This window comes from Pygocentrus nattereri, chromosome 24 (assembly GCF_015220715.1).
Source record: "Pygocentrus nattereri isolate fPygNat1 chromosome 24, fPygNat1.pri, whole genome shotgun sequence".
Lineage (NCBI taxonomy): Eukaryota > Metazoa > Chordata > Actinopteri > Characiformes > Serrasalmidae > Pygocentrus > Pygocentrus nattereri.
Window position 1 is genome coordinate 25,248,834 of NC_051234.1, and position 23,260 is coordinate 25,272,093.

The 23,260-nt window shown below is 39.1% G+C and overlaps 1 protein-coding gene across 1 annotated transcript in view; it reads left to right on the plus strand.

Moving 5' to 3' along the window:
- The window catches only part of pign (phosphatidylinositol glycan anchor biosynthesis, class N), a 38,828-nt gene that overhangs the window by 7,236 nt on the left and 8,332 nt on the right, over positions 1-23,260 (plus strand). Inside the window, exons 7-24 of the mRNA XM_017716616.2 lie at positions 903-1,033; positions 2,149-2,268; positions 3,081-3,121; positions 3,229-3,288; positions 3,434-3,526; positions 4,297-4,352; positions 4,444-4,522; positions 5,842-6,024; positions 7,858-7,997; positions 10,109-10,208; positions 10,389-10,481; positions 11,767-11,858; positions 12,355-12,460; positions 12,718-12,826; positions 13,869-13,971; positions 16,772-16,874; positions 21,455-21,541; positions 22,485-22,540. Of these exons, the coding sequence (XP_017572105.1) occupies positions 903-1,033; positions 2,149-2,268; positions 3,081-3,121; positions 3,229-3,288; positions 3,434-3,526; positions 4,297-4,352; positions 4,444-4,522; positions 5,842-6,024; positions 7,858-7,997; positions 10,109-10,208; positions 10,389-10,481; positions 11,767-11,858; positions 12,355-12,460; positions 12,718-12,826; positions 13,869-13,971; positions 16,772-16,874; positions 21,455-21,541; positions 22,485-22,540 (1,752 nt within the window). The remainder of the gene's footprint in view (positions 1-902; positions 1,034-2,148; positions 2,269-3,080; positions 3,122-3,228; positions 3,289-3,433; positions 3,527-4,296; positions 4,353-4,443; positions 4,523-5,841; positions 6,025-7,857; positions 7,998-10,108; positions 10,209-10,388; positions 10,482-11,766; positions 11,859-12,354; positions 12,461-12,717; positions 12,827-13,868; positions 13,972-16,771; positions 16,875-21,454; positions 21,542-22,484; positions 22,541-23,260) is intronic.

Consider the following 23,260-nt stretch of genomic DNA (forward strand, 5'->3'; position numbering starts at 1 on the left):
TTACTCAGATTAAACTTTTGATCTTTCATCTATGTTCTATTACGAATAAAATATTGACATTTGCCATCTCCACATCATTGCATTCAGTTTTTATTCACAATTTGTTTAGCGTCCCAACTTTTTTGGAATCTGGTTTGTAGATGGAGCGACAAACTGTGTTCACTGACAATGATTTTCTGAAGTGTTCCTGAGCCCATGTGGTAATATCCATTACAGAATGATGTCGGTTTTTAATGCAGTGCCGCCTGAGGGATCGAAGGTCACGGGCATTCAGTATTGGTTTTTTGCTTTGCCGCTTACTTGCTGAGATTTCTCCAGATTCTCTGAATCTTTTGATGATAATATGGACTGTAGATGATGAAATCCATAAATTCCTTCCAATTGCACGTTGAGAAACGTTCTTAAACTGTTGGACTATTTGCTCACGCAGTTGTTCACAAAGTGGTGAACCTCGGCCCATCCTTGCTTGTGAATGACTGAGCCTTTCAGGGATGCTCCCTTTATACCCAATCATGACACTCACCTGTTTCCAATTAACCTGTTCACCTGTGGAATATTCCAAACAGGTGTTTTTTGAGCATTCCTCAACTTTCCCAGTCTTTTGTTGCCCCTATCCCATCTTCTTTGGAACAGACGTCAAATTCAAAATGAGTGAATATTTGCAAAAAAACAAAAGTTTATTAATTTGAACATTAAATATCTTGTCTTTGTAGTGTATTCAATTGAATATAGGTTGAAAAGGATTTTCAAATCATCGTCTTCTGTTTTTATTTGTGTTTTACACAACGTCTCAACTCGATTGGTCAGTATCAAGGAGACTCTTCAGAATGAACCTAGCATCACAATAAGTCTGCTACAGACCTGCACGCACATTTATGTGATTTTTCTTTCTGTTTTACCAGGGAGTATTTGGAGAACATTGGCCTGGTTGATGAGGGCGTGGCAGAGATGGTCTCTGTGTTCGAGGAGTTCTATGGTTATGATGGAAAGACTGCATATGTTTTCACAGCTGACCATGGCATGACAAACTGGGGTACGATCTCTGATCTTGTCATTCATACAGGAAACGTGGTTCACATTTAGGAGTATAAATTAGGGCAGGGTCATATGTTTGGACTAGATCATGTCAGGTGATATTTAACTTAGTATTTAAACTAGATGTGCATTTCCTGAAGGAACTGCAAGAGTGCTTGAAAAGAGCCGCAAGTGTGTGTGTGTTTCTGTGTAGGTGAACACCTCCTTAGGTGTGTGTGTGTGAGGGAGAAATGTATGTGGTGGGGGTTGGGTGGAGGAAAGTCTTTCACATTAACTGTCACTCTGTTATTATGCAACTCTTAGTGGAGAAGCCTTGTTTGAGTCCGATTTGCACCCTCTGAACAAACAGTCATAACTCGGGAAATGTTTACTCTATCGCTTTAACATATGTAAAATGTATTGTTTTCAAAATCAGTAAATACTTATATTTGTGGGATTCTTTGGTCGCTTTTGATTATTTCTCATAACACTCCATTTAGAGTGTGCCTCTGAAAAACATCTGTTTTAGAGTGTCATGAAGCCCTAAAACTTCAGGACACCCTGCTCTTAGGCATAAATGCTTAAAACAAAGGAGTAAGGCCTAAGTGGTAGGGGCAAGGGGTGAAATGGGATTGGGCATAAATCTCTGTCTTCACAATAATTCCATTATGATTCTTTTGGAAACTGTTCAGTCAGTTTAATTGTTATTAGGTGCAGTTCTTTTTATTTATTTTTAAAAATACACCCTATACCCAAATGTGACTGGAGGAACTATTTACATCGTAGTGACACAATACATCAGTATTTTTGCATGTGAAAATAGCCCAAGAATTGTATTAAAATAAAATGGTGTATACGTCATTGAATATAATTATACATCTGATCTCTCAAAATGAATTCAGTTGAATTGCCATGTTGCCGTGATGTACTGGTGCATTTTTACATTCTAAATAATTTTTCATACCATGCAGTAACAAAGTAGTTCTACATTACTGGTGATTTTTTTTTTTTTTTTTTTTTTTTTTTTTTTTTTTTTTTTTTTTGCAGAATTGCAGTTATTTATTAACATATTCTGCTGTATTGAAGCATAGAAATAGAGGAGCTTGTACTCAGGTGTATTGGCTGTGTGCTTAGGGTCTCATGGAGCTAGCCATCCCTCCGAGACCCTCACTCCTCTGGTGGCTTGGGGAGCTGGACTTCAGACAGCACAGAGAGCTTCCACTACACAGAACTATAATGATGACTACCTGAAAGGTGGGTTTAATAAATGCAGCCACTCCTGGTCAATAAAGCAATGGTTTGGCTAAAATTACAATGTCTTATTTACACAATTTTGCTTTAGTTCAAATGTAGTTGATCAGCCAAGACGTGTTTTTTCTTTTTTAATGTTGCACTGGAGCTGGAGTGTAACATATCTAAACAAGAAATGGAAGCTTATAACAACCACTGCAGAACTGTGTGAACTGCATGCCTACATCAGCACACAGTCATCTAGTACTGTTTTGAGTTATGTAATCTCAAATACACTTGCTTATGTGGTTTCTGAGACTGTGAGACATACTGTTGTATGTATAGAAGTGTACAAAAGGAACATGGCACATAGCTAAACACTAATAGGCACCCGGTAAGTATTTATATCCATGGCATCACATACAGTGACGAGCAAGTCTTAAAAACCTACCAACTTAACACTGTGTAAGGCTCATCTGTGATGATTTAAGCATAGACTTTATACATTGCTAGTGTACACGAACTTCCTTTTTCTTAGCTACATTTACATTTTACAGCATTTGGCTGACGCTCTTAACCAGAGCGACTTACAATTTGCTAGCTACATTCATGTCGTCGGCCTAGTGCAAAACTAAAGAAAAAAACTCTGGACATCCAACATGTCTTGGTTAATTAACTTCATTTGGGCTTAAACATGACATTTGGTTGAACCATTGCTTTAATACAGAGTGGCTGTTTTATTCTTATTTCTAGTTTTATTCAGTGGTGTTTCAGGAATTTATCCTTACTTCACTGGAGTGGACTGACATTAACTTTCTTGGCTTTGATTGTCTCAGATTGGGGGCTGGAGACATACAGAAGAGTTGATGTAAACCAGGTGGGCTTTTCTACACTGTTGGAATTAACTCTCTCTATCTCTTTTGGCAATGAGGAGATGTGTTTTTCTGATGTTTATATGATTCCTTCTGGTTCGAATCAATGCAGGCTGACATAGCACCGCTCATGTCATCTCTCATTGGAGTACCCATCCCACTCAACTCTGTGGTAAGGCTAATATTCAGATAAGATGCATTGCAGGTTCATGATCTGGAGTAGCTGAGTGCTTTCTCCTCCGTCTCATTGCATTTTTCTCTTTTCCTCTTTTGTTCCCTCACTTACCATCTGACGATCTGTTTGGTTTGATTTGTAGGGTGTCCTGCCATTACAGTACCTCAATAACAGCCTGCACTTCAAAGCTGAAAGCATGTATGCAAATGCAATTCAGATCTTGGAGCAATTTAAGGTGGGTTCCATATCGGAGCATTAATCAGGCCTTCAGTTTTGGTCTGAACTTCAGTACAGCTTGAGAATCTTCTGTACAAGCCCACCCTGATGCACCAGGTTTTAAAGCTGAGCCCGCCTTATTGTTATTTAGGTGGAGGCTTTATATAAGACTATTAGGTTTTTTGCCTCTCTCTGCACTATATGTTATCTTAGTCTATTTGTGTATATTTTAAACTATGCAAAAAAAACTAAACCAAACTAAATAATATATTGAACATAAGCATAAAATACAGGGGAAATGCTGGTTAAAATCTCTGGGCTGTAAGAACACAAACACAAAACTTGAACTTCACCCGAGCCTGACACATTTGATCCACCAAACGTGGGTTCAGACATACATTTCAAGCTCTAGCCCACATTTACTTCTAAAGGTTCATTCATCAGATTTTTTTCTATGTATGCTACAATGTTGAAATATGACATGCATTGTGTGGGGTATTTTTTTTTTTTTTTTTTTTTTTGCACCACATTATAATATAATAAAGAAACATAAAAGGCGATTCCAGCATTTATTTTGCTTTTATATTTTTGTCAACTTGCCAGAAACCTTCCAAAGGTACAAGTAATTTTCTTACAAGACAGATCAATGGAAAATGGTTTGTAGTTTGTAGACTTACTTTAATTTCCGCTTTTAGGAGGAACATGAGCTTTAATAGAACATCAGAAACTATGTGCCAGTATGTCTGTTTTCTTGCAGCTGTGAATTTAATAAACCTTTTATCAATACAGGTGAAAGTGACACAGAAAAAGGAGACCACCTTATCATTTCTCTTTACACCATACCAGTGAGTACAGGATTGGCCTTGAAGACTGACATAAATGGCAAGTTAGACCGTATTCAGTGAGATTATTTTCTTGTCACTCTTCCCTTTATAGAGTTCTCACCGATTCTAAACAGATGGAGTTTGTGCGTCACACAAGAGAACTGATCCAGAAAGGGCAGTTTCAGGATGCTGTGAGTACAGAGGAGAAATGTTACTCTTACCTTAATCCTACTTACCATTACCATTTGTTACCCCAAATAACTATGTTCATAAAAGGCCAGGACCCCCACTGAGCAGGTTTTTTGGGTTATAGACCATTCCTAACCTTGTAGTAACACTCACATTGTAGTGGCAAATTAGAAGGTGTCTATACTATTCTTTGCCTCAAAGAATAGTATATGAAAGTTCTTATAGCAAAATCTGTCTACTCGGTGGCCATCTGGCAACTTCCTACACTTGTTACTAGAGACCACGCTGCTGTCTCTTTGAACGTGACCTACAACCTCCAAACTGAAAGCCACATTGATGTTTCTAATACATGTTTGAAACCACCAGTGAAATAGGTCAAAAATCGCATGAATGATTTGTAGCGTAAACAAAATACATAAAGCTTCCTTTAATCTTTGGACCGTTCTACCAAATTAGTTCACAGTAAAAAAAAGTATTAAAAAAAAATTCAAGCATTATATGTTTAGGATATTGTTTCAGTTTTAATTACATTATGATTTACTTCTTTATTAACCCATTAATTGAGATATTTACAAGCTAAACTATGCAAAATCATAATTTATAAGGTCATTTAAATTGGGAGGTGGCTGTCCCTAATCCCTCATTTTTTTTTTTGTTTTTTAAAAGATCTTTTTGATTTCCTTTGGAATGAAAAATTAGGATTTGATGAGTTGAACAGAATACAATTCTTAATGTTTTACACATTTTCTGTAGTTAAGTAAACTTTTTAATGAAAAATGTCATGAACAGGTGTATATACAACTGTTGAAAGCTATGTTTGTGTTTTTAAGTCATGCTCAAAATTACCTAAAATTGTCACTATCGAAACAGTCTATTGAAACATGATAAGTTTTGGTAGGGCTATTATTGTTTTGGTAGTTACAAAAAGGAATGTTTAGTTATTTATTTGAACAAAATAAACATAATTAAGGTATTAAGTCTAAATCAGTTAAAAGTCCAAAATATGTTATGTTTTTAAATATGTTTTGACTTTGAACCAGTTTAGTAGAATGATCATTTTAAGTTGCCATATTGGCTGATTGAAAACTGCACATAATTGTAGGTTCTCCAACAAGATCAATAGTACTTGTCCACGATTCAGTAGTGTTGCCTGAGGCCCTCTGTAGTCTGGTACAGAACCTCTTTACTATATATTGCAATATACAGTGTTAGAAACTCACATGTCAAGTAGTGGCAAAGTAAGATTAATACGAGTGAAAAAAGATTAAACTGGAATAAAAAAAATCAAGACTTAAAGGTCTTTCTTACCCTTTTCTTACAGATTCGTCATTGTGAGACTCTAATAGCTCAAGCCTTGGAGGGCTTATCCTACTACCACACCTATGACCGCTTTTTCCTGGGTTCCAGTGTGGTCCTAGGTTTCATCGGGTGGACGTCCTATGTAGTTCTTGTCATACTGAAGACTCATGCTAGCCTCCGTAAGCCACCTACCAGCAGAGATATGGTAAGAAACAGTACGACTGATTTGAATGTAACTTCATGTACACTTCACCATGCAGATAATTCCTCTTAGAAATAAGATGAAGTACAAGCGCACAATCAGCTGTAACCTGTAACACTTAAGAGATTCCTTGGCTATTCCTTGTTTATGTTTCTAAAGATATTCTCTTCTTAATCTGTCCTTTTTGAAATGCTATAGGAGACTTTTTGATGCTCTTTAATGTATCAGTTCATAAGTACATAAAAGGGGACATCCTTCATTTTTCTTGTATTTTATGTAATTCCTAGAGGCACACTTTCTACATTTGGTTGGGTTTATGCAGCAAAAACAGTCCTAATTATTTATTTATTTATTTTTTACCCCTTAGAATTAAGCGGGCTGTTTTTTATCTATATAAAATACCTCTGTTCTAATCTGTTCTACATCATAGTATGTTATGAAATAAGCAGTCCAGGCTGAAAGTCACGTGAATGGGCAGGGCTAAACTGCTGTAGACCCAATAGGAAGGATATATTTAAATTGACTAATTTTCTAATTTATCTCAAACTCAAACTCAAAAATTAAAATCCAGTTTACTTTACGTATATGGACGTTACGGCTTGGGGAGTAAACAGTTAATTAAGGCCTGTGCTCTGATATTTTCAAAAGTCTTACCATTTAAATGTCTTCAAGTGAGGATTTTTTCAGGTTATAAAATGCTAAAATTATATTAAAATTCAAAAGATGCGCTCAAGTTTAATGTATTATTTGTTATGCAGTATTCATTACTATGTTATGATATATTCTGCAGTGTAGCATTATATCTCCGTCTCATTGGGTTAACAGAATTCAGTTTTTTTTTTTTTTCATGTTTTTCTTCATCAGTGTTCTCTCTCTACAATGCTCAGCATGCATTACCAAAACATTGAAGAAACATTAGGAATCTCTGTGTTACTGATAGCTACCTCATCTGTAGAATGATAAATACAAGGAAACCAAACTGCGGTATCTAGATAGCCAAGTGGTGCCTTAGCAACTTTTAATTTTAGCTTTATGTTCTCTTCATCTGACGAGTCATTTCTATCACTTTCCTTTTGCATTCACCCCCCCCCCCAAAAAAAGATCCTATTTTCAACATGCTTCATCAAAAGGAGTGTTATTGAGACTTTAAACTGCTAAATCTCACTCTGTGGCACTACTGTAGGATGTAAGAAAGCATGTTTACATCAGATGGAGCAATGGTTTAATTTTTAATTTTGTCCAGGGTGTCCATTGAAATACAAAACTGCATGTTACTGTACGCATTTCCCCTAAAACATATTCAAAATCAGCCCCTCTACTGGACCTTTTGAAAGTTTATGGCAGAAGTATTGTTTTATTTGTGTATTTATTTCATACTTAGGAAACAAACTGACATTAAGATGTGCTCTAATTCAGGCTTAAAACGGCATAAAGGTTTGACCAGTTATGTTACAGTTAACATTCTGAAACTCAGAAAATGTAGTGTCTGGAAAGTACTGAACCTTCAACAAGTAAGGTGAAGGTTGCTTAAAGGTGAATGCTCAGCAGTGTTTTCACTGTGGGTCGTTTGAGGGCACATAATGACATATAAAGGGCAAATAATGGAAATCCAAAACAAGTTTAATTCTTAAAAGTTAGGAGGTCTTGGAAAATGGTCAAGTAAAAGTGAATTATGAATGTTTTGGTACATAAACCAACACAAAGTGGAAAATGAAAATAGAGTAAAATACAAGATAAATGTATGATATGAGCCCTTTAGTTATAAGATGGACTGTGGGTGCATGATGCTCAGAAACATTGTGAGAGTTGTGAATCATGTTTCTTGTGTTAAAACAGGTGTCCGGCAGAGGTTTCCAAAGGGTGTTTATAGGTGTTGGCTTGGTGGTATCGTTCTTCCTGTTGCTTCAGTCCAGTCCCTTCACTTACTACATCTACTGCCTGCTGCCTGTACCTGTGTGGTACTTTGTTTTTAAAGAGTGAGTGCTTTTCATCCATTCCTGCTTTTACACTCTCAACAATGAAGATCCTTAATAGGGTTCTTTGGAACTGGGTTGATACCAGATTTTTTTTTCCTACAACCATATATAATCCTGTAGTTACATAAGGATACCAGTGTTATCATACTGTTATAAATAACACCACGATATGCTTTTCTGACTATCATGGATATCAACAGTACTTCAAGAACACTAAATGCATTTTACATCACAAATTGAGCTTAATTAGTTAACCGGATGTAGTGTAGCACAGTATGTAGTGTTGTACTAACACAAATGCAGTAGAAAGAATAAAACAAGTATCTCAAAATGGTAACTTTCCAGGAGAAGGAAAATCATTAATGCAAGTTAATCTTTAAATAACGTGAGGGCTCAGATTAAAAGATAATTAGAGATGTTTTATGAACAGCAACAATATACATTTTAACTGTAATAAATTTTAAAGATGTTTGTTGGAATTTATGCTCTTGTTTCATCTAATGTGAAAGCAGCATAGTGATATGTGTCAAAGGACCCAGGCATTAGGGGTTGATGGCAGTAATGCAGACAGAATCTCAGCACCACAGCTGAGAAGCACTTTAGATTCACTTTGCTGTAGTTTAGCTGGGGACTTTGGGGACAGGAAACATCTCTCAGCTATGGGGATATGTGTGTGTGTATGTGTGTGTGTGTGTGTGTGTGTGTGTGTGTGTGTATAGATATAGATATGTATATGTGTGTGTATGTATGTATATATGTGTGTATATATATATATGTATGTGTGTGTGTGTGTGTGTATATATATATATATATATATATATATATATATATATATATATATATATATATATATATATATATATATATATATATATATATATATATATATATATACACATTTTTATCTCACTCACTCACTGGCCACTTTATTAGGTACACCTTGCTAGTAAAAGGTTGGACCCCATTTTGCCTTTAAAACTGCCTTAATTCTTCGTAGCATACTTTCAACATGGTGTTGGAAACATTCCTCAGAGATTTTGGTCCATATTGACATGATAGCATCACGCAGTTGCTGCAGATTTTTCAGCTGCACATCTATGATGCAAATCTCCCATTCCACCACATCCCAAATGTGCTCTATTGGATTGAGGTCTGTGGAGGCCATTGGAGTACAGTGAACTCAGAGTACAGTGAAGGGGCAGTCGTGGGCTGGAGGTTAGGGATCTGGCCCTGTGACCGGTTGCCGGTTCGATCCCCAGGGCCGACAGTCCATGACTGAGGTGTCCTTGAGCAAGACACCTAACCCCCGACTGCTCCCCGGGCGCCGTGGATAGGGCTGCCCACCGCTCCGGGCAAGTGTGCTCACTGCCCCCTAGTGTGTGTGTTCACTAGTGTGTATGTGGTGTTTCACTTCACGGATGGGTTAAATGCGGAGGTGGAATTTCCCCAGTTGTGGGATCAAAAAATAATAAAGAACTCATTGTCATGTTCAAGAAACCAGTTTGAGATTATATGAGCTTTGTGACATGGTGCATTATCCTGCTGGAATTAGCCATCAGAAGATGGGTACACTGTGGTCATAAAGGGATGGACATGGTCAGCAACAGTACTCAGGTAGGCTGCGGCATTTAAACGATGCTCAGTTGTTACTAAAGGGCCCAAAGTGTGCCAAGAAAATATCCCCCCACCATTACACCACCACCATCAGCCTGAACTGTTGATATAAAGCAGGATGGATCCATGCTTTCATGTTGTTTACGCCAGATTCTGACCCTACCATCTGAATGTCTCCACTGAAATCAAGACTCGTCAGACCAAGCAACATTTTTCCAATCTTCTATTGTGTAATTTTGGTGAGCCCGTGCGAATTGTAGTTTCAGTTCTTAGCTTTCAGGAAGTGTGTGTGTGTGTGTGTGTGTGTGTGTGTGTGTGTGTGTGTGTGTGTGTGTGTGTGTGTGTGTGTGTGTGTGTGTGTGTGTATACAAATATATTATGTAATATATTTTGGCTTTTCATTTCTAAGCCTGAAAATCTTCTCTGTCTTTTGCTGTTCTGTGCTGTTATATTGTGAGTCATCTTTAACTTAATTAATTTAATAATCTGGTTTTCAGATTTGGAATCCTGGTCAATCTTATAAAATCAATCCCATCCCTGCCATTGAGCAAATGCTTTGGATATTTTCTGCTAGTTACATTTGGGATAGAACTGCTGGTAAGTGGCACATAACCAGTATTATTAGCATGATGGTTAGCATGACATAAATGCATACGTATGTGTTTTTAGTACATAGACATCACTGTACTGTAAATAATTTAATAGTTATGAATTGCATTTAATTATTAAATTTATATTGAATTAAATGTACTTCATATCTTCTACACTGATTTGTAGGTGGTAAGTTTTTTCTATCGGGCCATGTTGACCCTGGGACTGATCATTTTGGGACTGTGGCCTTTTGTCTCAGGCCTTTATAGAAAAGCAAAGGTAAGATATAAGACTTCTCTTACATAGGGTTATTGTTCTAGACATTGTGTTCCACCGAAAATCTAAAAAATGTGTGTTTTTTACTCACGCCTTTCCCATCCCCACCCCAACCCAAACTTTTTACCTTGTTAGTTCATGTTCCTAGTCATATTAAGCACATATCATTTCATAGCATTTAAAAGACAACATTTTTGCTTCTCATTATCTTCTATCAACATGTATCAACTTTGGCCTGCTTCAGAAACGTGTTCGTATTTTTGATTGTCATGGGCAAGAGAAAAAAAATCTACTAATGAAGTCATATTTCACTTCTCACTCCCACGATCCCCACCCATCACTGACTGAACTGATCCCCTTTCTGATACAGTGTTTCACACAGGAATACAGTACTGTGCAAAAGTATTTAAGTACAAGTTCTTCACTTTTCAGTGTGAGGGGGGGGAAACATCACATCACATTTTTTTAGTATTTAGTGTTTTCGCACTTTCGCCCTTCATTACAGCTTTCATTCTTTTCAGGAGACTTACTTTCAGTTTCACAAAGAAATCTGCAAGGATATTTTTCACACCACCAAAGTTCAGTCTTAGAAGTTGGTTGCGTTTTTTGCTTCTAATGATCCAAATAATCCCAAACACATTCATTGATGTTAAGGTTAGTGGTCAGTCCATTGCTCTGAGAACATGAGCAGCTTCTTTGTTTGAATTGCAAATTGTTTTTTGTCTTAGTAACCTTTTCTTGACAGATGCACATCCTTTTAGACAGTGTTGATTTGACTTTTCGTAGTGGAAGGAAGAGCAGAAACACCTGTGGATTTTTTTCATATCTGAAGAAAGAGTAGAGTTTGATTTTCTCCTCTTGCTTGAAGATGAAGCTTAAAGCTTAAAGTTATGTTTAATTACAGGTTTGGTGGTCTATTAGATCTTGCATGGTTGTTAGGTGCCCATTGTCTCCTATGTTTTAATGATTTTTTAAAAAAAAACTAGTTTCATCCTTCGTTTTGTTGAACTTCATGAATATCTAATGTCCTCAGAAATATCTCCAGAAAAATGAATACCTTGTACTTAATGACTGTATTGACTGGAAATTAAGAAACTCAAGTGTTTTTACTTTATATTACAGTACATAAGGAAAATGCATTAGGATTTTAGATTCATGTAGACTTCAACCTTCTGGGTTATTATTCAGATATAACTGGTGATAATGTAGTACAGTATGATCTGGAGAGTTCTGCTAGAAAAATACAGTTATATTTTAATAAAGATGTGCTATGATATTTGTGTTGTAGTCCAGGTCAGTGAGCTGGGTGTTGAGCTGCCTCTGCCTGGCTGTGTTTCCTTTGTTGCCTGTAGTTGGACGAGAGTCTAACATCAACTATGTGTAAGATCCTCCACTCTATTCATAAACTTCATAATGCACAGACCAGTGTTCTTTCTATTTCTGATGTCTGGTTAAAGTGAAATTACACAGATTTTTTTTTTTTCAACATTTTCTAAATAAGTAATAATTTCATTCAGAAATGTAGTGTTTTGATGTGAAATAGTTAATTATAGTGAAATATATTCACTCAGGTTTCTTTACAGTGGTGATATTTGACCCTACCACCATGAATAGATTTACAAACCATTTAAAAATGTTATTTAAGTGTTTTATGCAAAAATTTAATAATCCATTTCATAATTGTATTATGTCCAAACCTCTGTAAAACACTCACACCAAGAACGGAGTATTTCACACCAAACTACTTTGAATGACTTTAAATCTTAATGATTCAATTATCTTGATATTTTAATAGTGATTTTTTTTTTTTCCCTCATTATATTATCTTGTAGTCATGCTGCGCATATGTTTACGACATGATTTTTTTAATCTATAGGTTGTGTGCTGGAGCTCTAACTCTCTTCATTTCATGCTGCTACCTCTGTTCGTCATATGGACGCACAGGCCTGCATATGAGAGATCGCCGGCTGTTCATTGGGCAGGTCATTAAGTGTTTGTGCTGTGCATTTTCCTTTCTGCCCCTTTTATCCTGCTCACATGCTGTTGTAACAGCTTGTGTGTGTGTGTGTGTATGTATATGTGTGTGTGTGTATATATATATATATATATATATATATATATATATATATGTGTATATATATATATATATATATATGTATATATATGTGTGTAATCTCTTGATGTAAATCTACATGAAAATATTGCACAATGAAATCCATTGGTAACGATGTGGCTGTAGATGCTCCAAGTGTTGCTGTGTGTCTATGTGCTGGCCAGCACCCACTCCAGCCTGCAGATGAAGCAAGGCCTGCCGCTGTTCAGTCAGCTCGTCAGCTGGGCCACTCTGGGTTAGACATTTGTTTTTTTTTCTTTTCCTCTTCTCTGTGTTCCTGAGATGTATAGTTTAGTCAAAAATGCTAATGTTACATGCAATTAATTACAGTTAAAACCCACCAGTTAACAATATTATTAATAGACGTTATTACCAGCTCTTGTTTGTTGTTAGCAATGTTAACATGTTTAATCTAGCTGTTCCTTTGGCTGCTTAATTCTAGATAACTGTTAATAGTTTGGCACATCAATTCCACACTCTCATGTCTACATACATAATTTGTTATGAAACATGTTAACTGCTGCATAGTAAGTAACATAATACTAACATAAAACAAAGTATTTATTTTTTTTTTTTTTTAACTAGGAAGCATACAAAATAATTGTGTGGCATATTGGACATTTGGACAAATACAGCACTTAACTTTAGCTGGGTTTACTGTATGTACAGTCACATTGCCAAGGATGAGCAAAGGGATGGTGGTGCAGTGGGGTTCAATTCCCCAGCCGGGCAACCAGGGTGCTTTCTGTGTGGAGTTTGCATGTTCTCCCCGTGTCTGTGTTGGTTTCCTCCGGGTGCTCCGATTTCCTCCCACAGACATGCAGTCAGGCCAGTTGGTGATGCTATATTGCCCCTAGGTGTGAGTCTGTATGTTAATGTGTATGTCTGTCTGTCTGACCTGTCATAGACTGGCGACCTGTCAAAGGTGTTTCCTGCCTTCCGCTCAGTGAGCCCTGGGACAGGCCCCAGGACCTCCCCCACAGTTCAAAATAGGGCTCATCTAAGAGGCACCTGAATTAAACACAGGCATATCCATATAGAAGCCATGAGCAATGGTCAGACCCAGATAAGCAAGAGAACTAGCTTAGAGAACCAGCTTAAAGCTACAAAACATAAAAAGACCTTGCAGCCTGGCAGACCAAAGTAAGGGATATATATGTGTGCGTGAAAGAGTCCATGAACCTAGCTGCAGGTGTAACTGATAACTTTAACTTCGTTGCTTTTTTTTCTTACAAAATGTGCCTTACTGTCTGCCTCTTCTCTGTTATGCTCTCTAGGTTCATCATTTTTTGTGCCATTGCTGTCTTCCACACGATTGTTTCACAGGCTGCTGAGTATCCTCTTGTCACTCATCTGCGTCTACCTTGTACTCAGCACTGGGTAAGATTTTACACACACACTGTGTATATCACTGTTGTCAAGAAAAAAAAACGTTGCATCTTCAAAATGGTAACTTTACAGCAGAAGGGGAAAACCTACTACAGATACAGCCACATTTTTGTGTTGTGGTTTCAAAGGCTTGAATTATTTCAAAGTGCAGTGGCTGTGATTCAGATCTTTATCATTATAGCAGTTTCTTTGCAAACTTCTGCAGGTTTTCATCCTTTGTATGCTTCTGAGTTCATGATATTTAGGAAAACAAGCTCAGTCACACCACTGTAAGAGAAACAGCCTCACATTTCCACCTCGGAATTGTTCTCCAGGCGTTCTCCACACAAAATGTCTACCATTAGTATGTTTCTACATGGACATTATTCAACTACTCAACCGCTTAATTATTTATTCACAATTACACTTCCCCAACCTCTCTTACACTCAATATTCACCTTACAGAACTATATTTTTACATGTACATATTAAGAATTCTATGGCACATCAGTCACTTTTATAACTTTTATAACCAATGTCGGTTGCACCTTGCACTTTGCTCTGTGAATTTATTTATTGGCTGTTAGAAAAATCTACTGCACTGCTCCATCTACAGATAGTTCTTTACCTTGTACAGAAAGTTTCTATACCCTTATATATTTTCTATTGTTCTGTGTTTGATAGATGTTGAATATGTTTCCTACTGTATTGTGTTGTTGCTGCTGGATGCCTAAATTTCCTTCGGGATCAATTATCTATCTAGCTATCTAGCTATCTAGCTATCTAGCTATCTAGCTATCTAGCTATCTATCTAGCTATCTAGCTATCTAGCTATCTATCTAGCTATCTATCTATGAAGTAGCCTAAAGGTGTTCATTACAGTTTACCCATGGCTAAATTGTTAAAGCATCCAAATAATGGGGCACTGTATATATTTATTTATAGCTGACGTAATGTAACAGAGTTGATGTCAATGGGCAAGTTTACCACAGTTTGGCTTAACAACTCTAAAAGGCTCTGCAAGCACATTTGGCTTGAAAAATGAAACAGCTTTTGACATCTTACTTCAGCATACATTACACACAATTAGTTTTTGTCCACAGTTGGTGTTTTTCAGTCTTTTTTTTTTTTTTTTTGGCCATCAGCTCTACAAAAATTTCAGCTGTGTTTTTTGAACCATTGTGGTTGAGCTTTTTGCAGCTTATTTGGAGGAAGTGAAATTGACAGAGACCCTGCATTTACTTTTTAAAGAGTGGTTGCTTTTGCAGTGTGCTGAGAAGTGCTTGCTAAACAATGCAAAAACATCAACATGCATGTATACAGTAAACCTAGTACTCTGGAAAAAAGTAATAATGTGGATTCGTACGGCTTTATAGCGGTATAGCATGTCGACAGGCGCTACAGTTAGCGGTGTAACAATTCACAGCATATTTTATTGCAGTACAATATTGTGGTAAGGTTTTTAGGACGCAAGCAAATGGAGCACCTGTGCCATGTTAATGTGTTGATGTTAAAATGATAATGGTTACATTTACCATTGTTAATGGCACATCACCTGACCCATTCAGTCTGGTGCTCTATTGTGCCCTAATCAAACTCATTAACCACAAGCTATGTTGCCCACCATATAATACATAAATGTATTAATACGTAAATTCATAAATGCATTGCTACATTTGCTTTTGGATCAATAAAGTATGTATCCATCCCATCCATCCCATCAATCCCATCCATCCCATCCATTCATCCATCACCACAAACTCCCTTGGTCATAATTAACACATTTATCAGTAATACAACACCCCTGTGACACACCAATTGCTCAGACTCATAACTCATTATGGTGGTTATAAGATATGGGTTGTATTGTTAGTTGGGGAATACGAGAGCAATCAAAAAAATTAAACCTAAGTATGCATGGAGTGAAATTCTAGAATATGCCTCTTGTGATTATGGCATGAATGACAGAGGAATGTGTTTCCATCACACATGCTAACATAATTTTTATAGGGCCTATATAGATTGCTGCTAGGGTCTATATAGATTTTTTAAAGCTTCTTCCTCCAGCCATGTGTTTTTATGCCAGCTAGGAAGGGTGTAATAATAAACAAATTTCATGATCTACGGTCATAAGGAAAAGTTTGACTCTAGTGCTTTTGTAATATCATGAAAGCCAATGCGTTTGTATAAATCCGCCTAATCAACTTATGTCAGTTTAGCTCCGCCCATTCACACTGAAGTTATAAGGAGTGTTTCAGTCCAGTTTTAGGCAATACAAATGAACAGTTTCTAGATTTTTCTAAATCCGGGATGTCAAATCTTATCTGCAAAGGGCCGGCGTGGTTACAGGCTTTCTCTCCAAACAAGCTGGAATGGATCTGACTCCATTCGTTTAATCAGTTAGTATTAGTCTTGAAACATTCCATTTGGTGACCTGCTTTGTTGGAGTGAAAAGCTGCAGCCACACCAGCGCCTCTGCAGATAAGATTGGACACCCTTTTTTTAAATTAAACATGAAGATTTGAAGCTTGTAACATTAAAATATATTTACTTTGTATAAAGCAATTTTACAGTGACCCTCTAACATTTGACTGTAACCTGGCTAGGCTAACACTTGCCCTGATAGGACTTACTGTAAGTTACAGCAACACTTTTCTCTTGAAATTGGTCGCACCAACGGACTTTTACACAAGACTGTAGTATCAGAGGCTGATGTCAGTGACTAGTGACTATCTGTGAGTTACAGGATATTCACATATAGCACAGTCTGACACTGTGATAGTTCACTAACTGCAGCTGTTTTGTGCTGAAGATATGAGGCCCTCTTCCCTCCAGTGCTGTCATGGCTGATGTTTGTGTGGATCAATATGGAGCAGGAAGCCGTAGACACACAAAATGTGTCCAGCAGGACGGAGGTAACACTGAAGCTCATTTAAGCTTGAAGTTCCTCTAGCTTTTGTTCTGGGTAAAATGTGGTTTATAAATTCAATGAGCTGTTTGTTTGTGGTCTCTCATTTCCTGTGTAAAGTGAAGGATATTTGAATGCATTTTCACTGCTCTCAGCAGGGGCAGGCTGGTAGTTGGGAGTGTCCAGTTGCACAGAAATGGTCCAAAATTTGGAGAAGCTTTGGAGCACTGCCATAGAATCAGTGTCACCAGTCTTATTTAGAAAGAGCTAATGTGGCTCGATTTTGTTCTACTGTTTTAATAAAGTTTAACAAACTTGTATGAATTGTATAAATATATTTTAAAAATGCTAAAAATATAAAAAGTGAAGTAGAGGTAATAAAATATTTTATGAGTTGAAAATTTCAGTATCACTGATGTGCAGACCTACCTTTTTTATTTAAAATGTGTATATTTCTTTATATTATATTGTTATATTTTTCAGATTTAGATCACTATAGAAAGTTTATGAAATCATTTGAAAGATTTTCAAAGTTGTCAAACAAATAGGCATCATTTTGTGTTCAACATGAGTTAGCACAAAATATCTGTATAAATAACATCTTTTGTATAGTCAAACGAAAATGAGTTTCTTTAACACTCCAAAAAAAAAAGCTTCATTTTCAAGTGGTGGGCATTATTGGGAGCTATACAATGACAGTTATTTAGTGCAGCAGACCACACAGTTATTTAGTCCAGCAGATCACACAGTTATTTATGACCTGTTACTGTGCTTTTCTCTTCTGGTAACTCTAACAAATGAGACTGTTGAGACTGACATGGCATGGTGCTCTTCATTACAGGAGAACTGGTTTGATGTGAAATGGTTCATTGTAGAGAGACTTACTGGTTTCTGACTTACAGATTTCTGTACAATGTATAGTGACAGTTTTTTTTTCCTGTACAAAATGACCAGTGAACCTAAACGCATGAGTTTTTATGTGTAATGTTGACAGTGTAATATCACTATAATAGTGTCAAATATGAAAAATCATTTTCTTTTTCGCCCTTCCTGGATCGGGGGCTTGTCGTGGCGGAAGGGCTTGTGTGGTCTAGGGATCTTCAGAGCTAAGTCGTCAGGAGCAATATGCTCCTGGTATGGTCTTCCAGGGCGAACAGGTCTGGAGTGAAGACCCAGACTAACACAATCCAAAGTTTCTCCATGCATATCGTGCACAAAAAATCGTGTACCCTGCCCGGGAAAGGGTCACTGGGACCTACCCCTGGAGCCAGGCCTGGGGGTAGTGTTCCACGGTGAGTGCCCACGTAATCCGGCCGGGCTCAGCCCGAAGAGGCAACGAGGGGAGGCCATGTGGGCCTACCACCCGCAAGGTCCAGCATGGGGGAGCGGTGCTGTGCCATATTGGCAGTGGGAGATTGCGGGGAGGCCCTAGGTGGCCTAGGCCCCTGCAGCAGAAACTAGCTCTTGGTACATGGAATGTAACCTCATTGGGGGGGAAGGAGCCGGAACATGTGCAGGAGGTTGAGAGGTACCAACTGTATATAGTTGGGCTCACCTCCCCCCACAGTGTCGGCTCTGGAACCAAACTCCTGGATAGGGGTTGGTCTTTCTCCTACTCAGGGGTTGCACAGGGTGAGAGGAGCCGGGTGGGTGTGGGGATACTTACAAGTCCCCGGCTGGTGACCATGCAGTTGGAGTTTGTCCCGGTGGACGAGAGGTTCCCCTCAATGCGAATTAAAATCTCAGAGAGGAAAACTATGTCTGTGCTTATGCACCAAACAACAGGTCAGAGTATTCGGCCTTTTTGGAACGAGTGGGCGGGGTTCTGGAAAGGGTCCCGCCTACAGACTCCATAGTCCTACTGGGAGACTTCAATGCTCACGTTGGCAATGACTGGGAGACCTGGAGAGGCGTGATTGGGAAGAACGGCCTGCCCGATCTAAACCCGAATGTTGAATTGTTTTTGGACTTCTGTGCCAGGCATGGATTGTCCATAACGAACACAAAGTTCGAACACAAGGATGTTCATAAGTGTACATGGTACCAGAGCTCCTTGGGTCAAAGGTCAATGATCGACTTTGTTGTCGTTTCATCTGACTTGGGACCATATGTTCTGGACACTTGGGTAAAGAGAGGTGCTGAGCTGTCAACTGATCACCATCTGGTGGTGAGTTGGATCAGATGGCAGGGAAGACTGATGGTCAGATCCAGTAGGCCCAAGCAAATAGTGAGGGTGTGTTGGGAATGACTTTCAGAGGCCCCTGTTCGGAAAGATTTCAACTCCCACCTCCGGGAGAGCTTTTCTCAAGTCCCGGAGGAGGTAGGGGACATGGAGTCTGAATGGACCCCGTTCAAAACCTCCATTGTGGAAGCTGCCAGGCGTAGTTGTGGCCAAAAGCTTGTGGGTGCCTGTCGGGGTGGTAACCCAAGAACCTCCTGGTGGACACCGGTGGTGAGGGAGGCCGACAAGCTGAAGAAAGAGGCCTTTAGGGACTGGTTAGCCCGAAGGACTCCTGATTCAGCAGATAGGTACCGACAGGCAAAAAAGGTGGCAGCTGCAACGGTGGCAGAAGCAAAATCCAGGGCATGGGAGGAGTTTGGTGAGGCCTTGGAAAAAGACTTTCATTCAGCCTAAAAGAGGTTCAGGACAACTGTCCGGCGACTCAGGAGGGGTCGGGGTGGCTGCTCCCAAGGGTGGAGAATCTCTGACTTCGAATGAGGATATTGTCGGTCTGTGGAAGGAGCACTTTGAGGAACTTCTTAATCCGGGAGACGTGCCTCCCTCATGGGAGTCAAAGCCAGAGGCTTCTGGGGTATCAAGCTCCATTTCCCTGGTGGAGGTCACTGAGGTAGTTGGTAAGCTCCTCAGTGGCAAGGCACCGGGGGTGGATGATATTCATCCAGAAATGCTTAAGGGTCTGGATATTGTGGGGCTGTCATGGCTAACATGCCTCTGCAATATTGCATGGACCTCGGGAACAGTACCCTTGGACTGGCAGACTGGGGTGTTTGTCCCTATTTTTAAAAAGGGGGACCGGAGGGTGTGTGCCAATTATCGGGGTATCACACTGCTCAGCCTCCCTGGGTAAGTCTATGCAAAGGTGCTGGAAAGGAAATAGTTGAACCTCAGATTGAGGAGGAACAATGTGGATTCCGTCCCGGCCATGGAACAATGGATCAGCTTTTCACCCTCTCGCAGATTGTTGAGGGGGCATGGGAGTTTGCCAACCCAGTTTACATGTGTTTTGTGGACTTGGAGAAGGCTTATGACAGTGTTCCTCGAGATATCTTGTGGGAGGTTCTCCGGGAGTATGGGGTGCCGGAGCTACTACTCCAGGCTATCATTGGGCCGCCAGGGTTGTGCTCTGTCTCCACTCTTGTTCATGATATTCATGGACAGAGTGTCAGGGCGTAGCCGGGGTCAGGAGGGCATTATGTGTGGAGGCCGGAGGGTGGCGTCTCTGCTATTTGCAGATGATAATCTTCTTTTGGCGGAATCACACGTATGCCTCCAGCGCTCCACCAAGTGTGAAGCGGTTGGTATGCGGATCAGCACCTCCAAGACTGAGTCCATGGTCTTGGCCCGGAAGAGGATGGCATGCCCACTCCAGTTAAGGGGAAAGGACCTGCCCCAGGTGGAGGAGTTTAAGTAACTTGGGGTCTTGTTCACGAGTGATGGGAAGAGGGATCGTGAGATCGGCCGTAGGCTGGGACAGGCGGCAGCAGTAATGCGGTCACTGTACCGGACTGTAGTGGTGAAGAGGGAGTTGAGCCAAAAGGCGAAGCTCTCTGTTTATCGGTCGATCTACATCCCAACCCTCACCTATGGTCATGAGCTGTGGGTAATGACCGAAAGAACGGGATCGCGAATACAAGCGGCGGAAATTAGCTTTCTTCGTCAGGTGGCAGGCTACACGCTATGCGATAGAGTGAGGAGCTCTGTCATGCGGAAGGAGCTCTGTATTGAGAGGAGCCAGCTGAGGTGGTTCGTTCATCTGATCCGGATGCCCCCTGGACACCTCCCAGTGGGGGTGTTCCAGGCATGGCCTACCGGGACAAGACCCCGGGGTTGTCCTAGGACCCGCTGAAGGGATTATGTCTCCAACTTGGCCTGGCAGCGGCTTGGGGTCCCTGGGAATGAGCTGGAGGAAGTTGCAGGGGACAGGGTCATCTGGGATTCTCTGCTCTCCCAACTGCTACCGCAACCCTGTCTGGACTAGCGGTCAACGATGATGGATGGATGGACTTCTTTGCCTCACAACTCCCTGTATCTACCTCTCCACCTTAAATGGGTGTTGAGATGGTATTTCATGTAATAACTCTCTGGGATGGAGCTTTTAGATGCACTAAACTCTTCAGACATCTGGTTACTATCTGCTTATGTTAGTATGTCTATAAAGGGGCATTTCACATCAAACCATTTTGAATGACTGTTTACATCTTAACCATTTAATTATGCTGACATTTGAAAACCTGGAGTACAGGCAGACTAAACAGAACAAATTGGGAATATGAAGAAAGTGTTTTAATGTATGCATTATGATGTACATTTTAGACTGTTTATAATAATCCCAGATGTCTTTGCAGCTTTACAGCATTGATTTTGCTGAAAATATTGACTTGACGAGAATCAGACAGTTGAGGCTGGATGATATCCGCAGATCATACTTCTTTGTATCCTTGCATTTGCATTGAATCTAGGATGAATGGATTTTTATTGTTAAAACCAATTTTCCTTTTATCCAAATAGTCAACTAAGACATGTCTGAAGTTAGCTTCTTTAGTTTTGAGCTGTAGTCTGGAGCTATAGAGCTAATGTAGTTAACAAACAAAAGAAGCCTATACTCACCCACCAAAGTGCTAACTGTACATGTAAATATTTACACAAATGGGCCCACATCAGGTACATTTCCCTCCCTTTTTAAGAATAAAGTATTTAAAAGTAACCTTATCTCTGTGAAGGTTTCAAAACATACCATTCACTGCTAAGTCCATGTGCTTTGGATACAGAAGCAAAGTTGCAAAAACAAGCCGTTTTGGATTCATTGTTTCTGTCATGTCACAAGAATCAACTCATTTACATACATCCACCTATTCAGCCTACAGTTGAACGGTGCCCTCTCATACTAAAGTTCTAGGGTGCATTTCGGCTCTGAGTGCTTTTTGAACGAGCCTCAGTACAAGGCAGCCAATCACAAGAGTTAGCTATGTATGTATATGTATATGTATATGTATATATATGTATATGTATATATAAAAAATATGACAAATAATGGCCAAAGTGCAACCAAAATGAAGCATTCCTAATTGCTGCTACTACTGTTTTCAGGTGTACTTTTCAATATTTATAGAGGGTAGAATGACATTACTTCAGTTATTTTTGAGGTTACTTAAGGCCATTTTTTTGGTTTGAGGTCTGTCGTGATTTAGCTATGTTATTAGCACAATGATGAGTGAGTATTAGCTAACATTACTCATTAGCTACATTAGACTTTTAGCTCCTGTGCGAAATTAACGAAGCAAATGTCAGACCCCAAACCTGCCTTGCCTGATCAGCTAAGAGGGTCCGATTCATCACTTTAAGGCCTTTTGTTATATACCTTAACAGTCTTTACAGGTGTTCTTCATCATAATTGCTTTCTTTGGCACTGGAAACATCGCCTCCATTAACAGGTAAACTCTTCTGTTCTGTAAACTGTTCTTACTGGTCTGCTTGATGCTGGTCTGTCAAAGCCTGAATGAGTGGTACACATTTCTCCTGGAGAACACACCGCATTCACAAAGGGTTTAAAGAACATGATGCATTGAATCAGATGTACTTCAGCAGGGGAACCATTAGAAGTGCCTTTTGCAGGCCTCCCTACTTTATAAAAACTTAGATATATAGTGATCATTAATTTTATCTCTGCCTTTTTTGCAGCCAAATTGACCGATGACTGATTTTATTGTCTTATCAAATCTGAAGCTCACACTGTGTGGACAAATGAACACAAACACACTACCTCATGTCCAGTACCTTGCTCTAAAGGTTGCATCATATTAGAGTGGCAAAGCAAAATGGGCAGAGTGGTGTTTTTAATTCTTAAATGAAAAATTAGATGCCTATTTAAATAACATGAGATCAAGTAAAATGCTAAAGCAAAAAGAGGCTACTGGCTGTTTAGCACAATTAGGCATGTATAATTATACTGTGCCATTTTGATTCACAGTACTGTGAAAATGTTTTAGATTTTAGCATCTGAGAATGTAAATTAAAATGTTAGTAAGAATTTATATGCTCAGAAAAATGCTAACTTTAGAAAAAATGTTAATGCAGTTAGTAGTGATTTTATGTCAGTATGTTTCTTTCACTGTTTCTAAACTTCTCCTCAAAGAAGCCCAGTATTATTTGTA